Source organism: Nematolebias whitei, chromosome 8, assembly GCF_014905685.2.
Source record: "Nematolebias whitei isolate Nwh7 chromosome 8, NemWhi1, whole genome shotgun sequence".
Lineage (NCBI taxonomy): Eukaryota > Metazoa > Chordata > Actinopteri > Cyprinodontiformes > Rivulidae > Nematolebias > Nematolebias whitei.
The window spans coordinates 9,306,232-9,314,671 of NC_056505.1; the positions used below are offsets into that span (position 1 = coordinate 9,306,232).

Here is an 8,440-nt window from a genome sequence, read left to right on the forward strand (position 1 = left end):
AAACTGGAGCAAACACAAGAGGACGCTGTCATCCTTTAAAACACGAGTAGACGAGCTTCAAACACTCATTTCTGATTTTTATTGGGACAAGAAACGTTCCAGTTATATCATAAAATCTGAACAGTGCTGCCAATTATTTCAATGTTAAATATTCAAAGTAAAAGAGCAGAATGTGTTGTTAATATTACACTTTTATGATTGTGTTAATCACATGATGCTTCAGATCAAATAAAACTTTTTTCTCCAATATCCACTTTGATCTTTTTATTTTTATCACTTGGACAATTGCTCTCCCAGAGTTTGATAAAATAATGCGATTTACTTTTTGACTTTCTATTCCTGTTAGAAGATGATAAATAATTAGAACCAAGTGTAGCATTTTATTTTGTAAAGAAACATCCGAGTGTCAATAATGAATGAATCTTTGTTTAGTTTTGGATGTGACTCCAGTCTGATGACTGACTTCATCCCTCTTTTCTTGTTTTGTTATAAAGTTGTCAGAGTCTCAGTAGATTAGTTTTTCCTGCAGGCTGAAAAAGAAAACCTGAAAAGTGATGAACGACACAAGAGGGAGCCTTTCTCCTCCTAACAGAGATGAAGTGGAGCTTCAAACATCTCAGCTCAGCTCACATGATTTGGATCTTTATGTTTTGTTGATCAGAAAAGTTGTCTCTGAATCACAACTGGGAAACAGGAGAAGAAAAGTTGTTCCCGGCTGACAAATACCAGGTGAGTTGTTGAACTAGAGAAACAGCTGAAGGGAATGAAAATAGGTCAACAATGGCAACGTCCAGGGAAGAGCAGTCTGAGATGGAGAAGTCAGACACTCCTGATGCATTGGTGTGTGTTTACATTCACATTCAGACTGCTGGATCCTCAATATTTCATCTCAACACTTGTCTTTATAGTTTTTCTCTCGTTGGCAGCAGATTCACTCTAATATTTCCACATGAATGTCTTCTCAGAGGCTCTCCTCCTGTCCAGCTCTGAATATTTTGTAGACTACAGCTCATCTAATGTAGATCCATCAAGTGATTCAAGCTTCAATGTGATTGTGTCTGATTCAGCAGAGTGCTTTGTTTACATCGAGTGTGGGTCCACGTTGCAGATTCCATCAATGTAACTGCATCATTTTTATAAAGTTTAGGATAACTTTTTCTATCTTTTATTTCATAATTTGCAGTGAGTACCTTTCATTTTCACAAATTCAGTTCATTACAGCAATGATTTTAATTTATCTTCAAACGTTGGTCTGAAATTCCTCCTGGGTTTTAAAATCAGTTAATTCACAGCAAAAGCGTTCATTAAAATAAATTCATATTTAGAACATATAAAACACGCCACACTGCTCTGTTGTCTCTTCTGTAAACAGTATTGACTGTTAAAGGGATCAGATTGATATCTGTAACAATGGTCTTAATGGAGCAGTCCATTTGTAACCTCAAACCATGTGGTTCATTAAACTGGGCTGAGTGAATGTGGTGAAGTGGGCAGGTCCTTAACTGGTGCGGTGTAGTGTGGAGCCAATGAGAATGAACTGAACTTCCCAGAGTTTGCAGGAAGAGATCACCTTTCCTGTAAAAACAAAGCAAAAAACTAAACACGAATAAATAAATAAAACAGTACATAAATAAATATTTTTATAATATTACATTGTATTCAATTAAATTCAAAAACACTTTATTAATCCCGAAGGGAAATTAAATGTTGTAGCTCATCATCCTGGTATTAAAGAGTTGTTCTAGATGCTGATGGCGGTGGGCAGGAATGATCTCTTGTAGTGGTCTGTCTTAGAGCAGATCTGAAGAAACTGGTTGCAGATGTTAATCAGTTTACTTGGACTTGGCGGGTTTCTCTGTCTTCTTGAGCAGCAGGACCACCTGAATGTTGTGCAGAACTCCTCCCTGAGTGATGGTCTCTCCTCCCAGCAGCTTGTTGAGCTGCTCGTCATTGAGGACAGCCAGCTGCTGGTGTCGGGCTGATCCTGGTCTTCTTGTTGTCATGAGCCACGTTTCCTGCCAGCTCCAGGATCTCAGCAGTCAGTCACTAGCACCTCCACCAGGTAGACGGGGATGTGTCCATGGCAGCTCCTTTTTAACTCATTTCTGATTTGGGGCTGTAGCTGAGGTATTATTTGAGCTTTTGAAATGTTAATCAGCTGCTCCTCCCGTTGTAAAAAAACATCTTGTTGTCATGGTTACAATTCATAATAAATGCCCAAAAGCAACAAGGTTTCAGTAAAAATCCTTCCAGCTGCACAGCAACTGATATCAGAGTAAATCTTCATCCCAAAAAAAGTGATTTACATCCAGAAAGCAAGAGGAATTTAAAGTTTTCAAAAGCAACATCTCAGTTTGAAAGTAACAGAGCTGACACCAACATGCAGCACCTTCTAGTGTATGAAAATGATTACACTTGCTGCATGTCTCACATGTAGAAAACATCCATGTGTGCAGTGGTTCCCAACGTAATGAAAAGTCATCAAAAATAAAACATGAACATGATAAGATAGAACTGTATTGGTCCCGCAAGAAATTGTTACGTCAGAGTTTCAGTACAAAGGAACAAACACAAGGAATCACACAAGATATAAGAAATAACAGAGAATATAAAATTCCAACAATTAAGTTATAAACAGGTCAGGTGCAGACAGAAACTTTAAAGTGTTTATTGTGGTGCATGATCAGTTTTATTGTCCTGGGGAGGAGTTGAAAAGTTTGATTGCCACAGGGAGGAAGGACTTCCTGTGGTGTTCTGTGGAGCACCTCGGTGGTCTCGGTCTACGACTGAAGGTGCTGCAGTAAGAGTCCAGGGTGTCATGCAGGGGGTGTGACGTGTTGTTCAGGATCAGGAGCAGTTTCCTCAGCATCCTCTGCTCAGACACTTCTATCAGAGACTGCAGTTCCACTCCCAGAACTGAGCCAGCTCTCTCGATGAGCTTATCGAGACTGTTGGCATCAACTTTCTTCACTCTGCTGCCACTTGTCTCTGAAATGAAGGCAGAACAAAACTCCATCTTTTTATGTAATTTTTTATGGTTTTCACGTTCATAATATGCTGTCTGCTTAACAACAAAACACCTCCTAAATAAATAAATTTTGTGTTATAAACTTGACATTTCTTCCTTGTGCATTAGCCCCATGTTGTTTTTTTTATTTTTTATTCTTAATCATGTTCAGGTTATATTTTATGATGGCCTGTCATTCTGGGTGTTTTCAGCATGTGCCAAATACAGCAAATGTAAATGTTTTCATACTACTGTAATGTTAAAAAAAGGTGTACATTGATTTATTTTATTTTTTTCAGTGCTTTTCTGTGGCTGGGCTGTAAAGTGAAAAATCTGCGTGTTTAATCTGTCTAACTGGACTCTATGGTGAAAAAATTATTTTTTGTAACTAAATTTAACTAACAGTTAACTAAAACTTGTTTTGAGGCTTTTTTAACTGACTTTTTTCATACAAATATAATTTACAATGACTTGTTATTATTACTATTATTGTTGTTAGTATTATTGTGTTTTAAAGAGCGCATGCGCTTCACTCCTCAAAACGACCTTTTAATTACATCTTGCTTTCATAGACGATCTTTGTTAATAAACCGTTTTACAGCTAAAGTCTGCTCTGGATAAAAACACCGAAAAAGGCGTTTTCCTTTTCTTTTTTTTTTGATGATGTGAGTTTATTTTTATTTTATAAAATACTTTTTTTAATTATCTATATTTAAAATCTATACAAATTTTTAAAAATAGACTTATGTGAGCTTTTTAATGTCAAAGTAATGCTAGCTTACTAGCTAAGAAGCTACAAATCGCTAGCTTTCCATTAGGCTAATTTTAAAGGACTGAACCAGCTAAACTATCTACTGACAACACAAAGTAAAATGTTCTAGTTAGAGACACTTATAACAACTTTTTATAATTGTTTACCTTTAAAATGTGTTATTGTGTGAGGCTAATTGCTTTTTTACAGGTGTGAAAAAAGCAGCTTTGGATCGACCGAACCTTTCTCTGCTGTCAGATTTAGAGCTCTGGATTATGTATTTGAGGTGAGTTTTTCTTTAGCTGACCATCTCCTGTTAATCTTAGTTCCTGTGATTTTCCTCTGGTGTTTGTTTCAGACCAGCACCACCCTGAAGGTAACCATGAACTTACTGGCCCTGCCAGAACCTTACCTGACTGGTGCCAGTGACCTTTACCCCCACAGAGGGAAGCTGACTAATGGGACCTACAGGACCCCCTGGATCAGAGGTACACCTGTTACGTCTTGACATAATGTCAAGGTTGCAAATAAATGTAGGGCTTTGTAAAGCCTGAATAAAAGGTATTTCAAACAGTTCCTGTGGACTGGATTAATATTTATTTCTCTAACAAAGAAGACAAACTGTGGACTACAATTCAGTTATTTAAAAACATAAATAAACATTAAATTAAAGTCACGCACTCCAGACGTTACAAACAGTACAGTCTTAAGCTACCACTCGTTTCCTATAGTCTTTCGAAGTTTGCTGGTGTCGTTGAATGTTGGCTCGTCTGTTGAAGCCATTTGATTTGAGTTTTTATTCTTCTAATTTATGCAATTAATCTCAAACTCATCAGGGTTTTTGTAAAAATCATGTTAGAACTGAATTCGGCAAACTACAATCAGTTATAGAAGCTTTCGTGTTGGAGTTCAGACTGAGCCCAACACATGTCAGATGATCTTAGTTACAACTTTTGTTCTAAATCTCTCCGACGCTTGATGTCATCCCTGAAATGACTCTACTTCTGTCGACTCTTGTCCTTAAACCTTTTTTGTTGCAGTTTCTTTCAGAAGAAGAGTAAAGAGCTTTACCTTTTCTCTTGACCTGCCATCTGATCCATCGTTCTCACTCTGGCTTTATTTACATCCTGGGATTATTTTATTTTACCAACACAGTACGAGACTGTCTGAAGTTTACTTGATAATATTCAGATGTAAACAAACGACTTGTGGCAACAAAACAGGACTCTGCTGATTTTGCACATTTATTACAAACTATGCATTATACTTTATTAATTCAAATTTGAGTCAATTTCAAAAGATTTGTTCCTGTTCTGAATTTTTTATAGGAAAGGTGATCTCTTCCTGCAAACTCTTTGTGGGTGGTTCGGACTTTGATGAACATGAAGGAAGAAATCAACCTGTTAATTCTCTAGAAAGGTTTTACCATCTTGAGATGCACCTTGAAATGTCAGCCTGTTAGTATTTCTGGAAAGAGTGAAGAATCGTGTCACACTTCAGATTTTCTGTGGAAAACCATGTGGAGGTGATACCCAGCTCTAATCCTGACTCACTGGAGGATTTTGACTTGGATCAGTTGATTTATTTAAAAGAACCACAGATCGACAATCCATACCAGGAATCCTTCTTAAAGTGGTCACCCGGCCAGAGGACGTCAGAAAACGAGAACAAAGGGAAGTTCTTTTTTATAATTTTCCCCCACAATACATTTAAAGAAACATTTGATTCTGATCGTCTTGAGAAAGCTTGCTTCATTTAACAAAGCTTGTTTGTCTCTGTAGATCTGTTAATTCCTGAGGAGCTCGTATCTCTGGACTACCTGCCACAGTTTAGACGCTTACCCTCGCTGAAAGCCAAACTGTCCAGACTCAAAATGCTTCCGGTGGCCGACCCTCTGCTGAGCCCAGCAGGACTTGCCATGTCAGAGGACGCCATGTCCAGGTGTTACTTTGTGATCACAGGGGCTGCTGCATCCTGGCGTCTGCTTGTTATTGTCAAAAAGGAAGTTTTTAAGTACACTTTCATAGCTCCGTGTAACCAAATTATTAAATCATCCTGGATTACAGGCCATGTGCTTCCTATCAAAAGCCTCCAGATGTGGACCCTGCTAGTCAGACTTGTGCAGATGTTCAGGAGGAGTTTATTAAAGAACCACTCTTGGAGGGAGAGGTAATTAACTTTACGAATGACGGATTCATATTATATTTTACTGATTGTTTTTCTTCTGCAGTTGCTGCTGTTACCGGCTGTAGTCGACACTCCTCAGCTGAACCCACAGAACTTCACCACCTTTTCCAGCATCTCTGCTTGGATGATTGTTTCTCCTGAACAGCTGTATGAGCAGTGGTCTGTCCTGGATCTGCTTCACAATGGTAAGGAAAGTATGGAAATATTTTAGGTCAAATGAAATAACAAATGAGAAAATTGAGCACAAATTTGTTTTTTAGCTTCTCGTCCAAAACCATCAGTGGACATTTCCTGCTTTGATGTACCCACGGAGCATGAAAAAGAAAATAAGCTGAGTGAACGCCTGATTGAATCAGAGTTTTCAGGTGAATCTCACTGAAATCATCCACAAGTCTGACTTCCTATGACTTCTGGTAATAAAAACTGCCACCAAGAGTCAAATAAGTAAAGGATTTTAAATTAAACGTTTTTCTTAGGTCGTGTTCTGCTGCCAGCTGAAATGGAGCTGGACTTAATTCTGAGTCCAATTCCTAAAACGAGTCCAAACACCTTCTATTTGTCCACCTCTCATCTCCAGGAAGAGCAGTTGCCTCCTTTTGGTACAATGTGAGTAATAATTTTTGTTTTTATTACAAATATGGATACAGTTCAACCAACATTTCTTTTCACGGCATAATGAGAAATAATTCTCCTGGTTGTGTAGAAACTCTTGTAGCATTTATGATGGTTGTCCTGCAGATCTCTGGTGTCAGCGAGGACTCAGAATAACATGGAGGCAGCAGTTTGGAAGGCAGAGAAGCATCTGACTTGTGTGGCTACGTTGTTACTGTCAGGTAGCTGCATGTTTGTCTTCTTTAGTTTTTGTAGGTCACATTCCACCAATTTAGTTTAAACATTTGTCAAATAAGTAGGACATACATGTACTATTTGAAATATTGTAACACAAACACCAATAATGAGTTTAAAAGTCACTGAGTCAGTTATTGTAATAACTTTATTTTAATCTTCTGTATGACCCGTTCATATCAGTACGTTACATTTCTGTGAAATAATTTGAGCTCCCTCTTCTTCACAGTGCTGCTTCAGTTCTTTGAGGTTCACAGTTCACGAACAGGCCTCTCAGAGGTCCTTCAGTTCAGACGCGTTTGGACTTTGAACCATTGCGTTGCCCTTTTTATTGCAGATTTCCTGCTGTGTTTGGGATCTTTGTTCTGTTGCGCGTTCTGGGACAAATTTCAGCTGTCGATCAGATGAACTCACAACTGACCCCAGAATATTTTGTTAAACAAGAGGCGTTCAAGGTCAGATCAATGACTGCTAGGCACCCAGGTTCTGTGGCTACAAAGCAAGCCCAAATCCTCTCCAGCTGCACTGACACTTGCTATATTTATGCTGCTATACCGGGTTTTCTTCCTCATGTGCTGCCATGCATTTAGGCCAAACATCTGTATTTTAGTCTCATCTGGAGAAGTCGAGCAGCTTGTTCAGATGCAACTTGACATAAAAACCTGAACTGTGTGGTCAGATTGTTTTTAGAAAATAATCTTCATGAGTCATTTCACGAGTTTTACTATTCAGCATGCTGACGGTGGCGTGTTGAGTCTGCATTGTAAATGTTTACAGCAGTTTGAATCTTGAATCTTTTCCACTTGTTTGTTTTTTTTCTCACTGAAGAAATATTGAGTCCATATTGCCTGAAAACTGACCTGTAACTGTTTCCTTAGTTTATGTGCAAGAGAAGGTGCTTCTCTTGGATCACTGCTGATGTCTTTCCATCTTGTCTGAAAGTTTCAGAGCATAAAACTGTCAAAACTTGTTTTTAAAAGTTGCTGATGATCAGTTAATCAAGTTAACTTTACTAATAACACTTATTCTAATATTTCCCATGGAAGCTGCAAAACTGAATTCAATTGTTTTCCTAGTTTATGTTAAGAAATGATGAGGTTTAATATCTTGTATGCTAATCTGAGTTTTTATTTGGCTAAATACAAAATCTTGTGAGGACAAGATTTTTTTTTTTTTTTTATCACGTTCCAACACGGTAAACCTTATAGGAGAGGATGTTCTTGCTTTTTACTACTATTATTGCATTGCCCTCCTTTGAAATTGAAACTTAAATTCAGAGAGACGCAGCAGTTTCCTCAGCTTTAAAGGGCTGCTGTGGTTTTTTTTAGACCACTAGATGTCGACCCGCTTCCTGAGTTTAAAGCACCAAAGCTTCATTAATCTTCCTCTCCTTGTCAGTTCTGGACACATTTCAACTGGTTGCTGTTCTGGAGGAACATCGTCAAGATGTTGGAGTGAATGTGGAAAATTAAAGTCTGCTTAACAGCCTCGGGGCAGCAGTTTAATAAATTATAACTTAAATAGAGTTGCATTATGGGAATAATAGGACATAGTTCAACATTTTCCAGTCAGGTTATCTGGACAGTTTCTTTTTTTGTGCTTAAACGTTTCGCCTTCGATCCGGAAGGCTTCATCAGTCAAGGAAACAC

At 38.1% G+C, this 8,440-nt stretch overlaps 1 protein-coding gene across 1 annotated transcript in view; it reads left to right on the forward strand.

The window, feature by feature from the left end:
- Positions 1–780: 780 nt before the first annotated feature.
- Positions 781–8,440, forward strand: part of LOC119413018 (protein shortage in chiasmata 1 ortholog) — a 17,177-nt gene continuing 9,517 nt past the window's right edge. The window contains exons 1-11 of the mRNA XM_037680030.1: positions 781–818; positions 3,969–4,044; positions 4,117–4,246; positions 5,087–5,177; positions 5,259–5,401; positions 5,540–5,702; positions 5,819–5,927; positions 5,989–6,139; positions 6,206–6,310; positions 6,422–6,551; positions 6,684–6,778. Of these exons, the coding sequence (XP_037535958.1) occupies positions 781–818; positions 3,969–4,044; positions 4,117–4,246; positions 5,087–5,177; positions 5,259–5,401; positions 5,540–5,702; positions 5,819–5,927; positions 5,989–6,139; positions 6,206–6,310; positions 6,422–6,551; positions 6,684–6,778 (1,231 nt within the window). The remainder of the gene's footprint in view (positions 819–3,968; positions 4,045–4,116; positions 4,247–5,086; positions 5,178–5,258; positions 5,402–5,539; positions 5,703–5,818; positions 5,928–5,988; positions 6,140–6,205; positions 6,311–6,421; positions 6,552–6,683; positions 6,779–8,440) is intronic.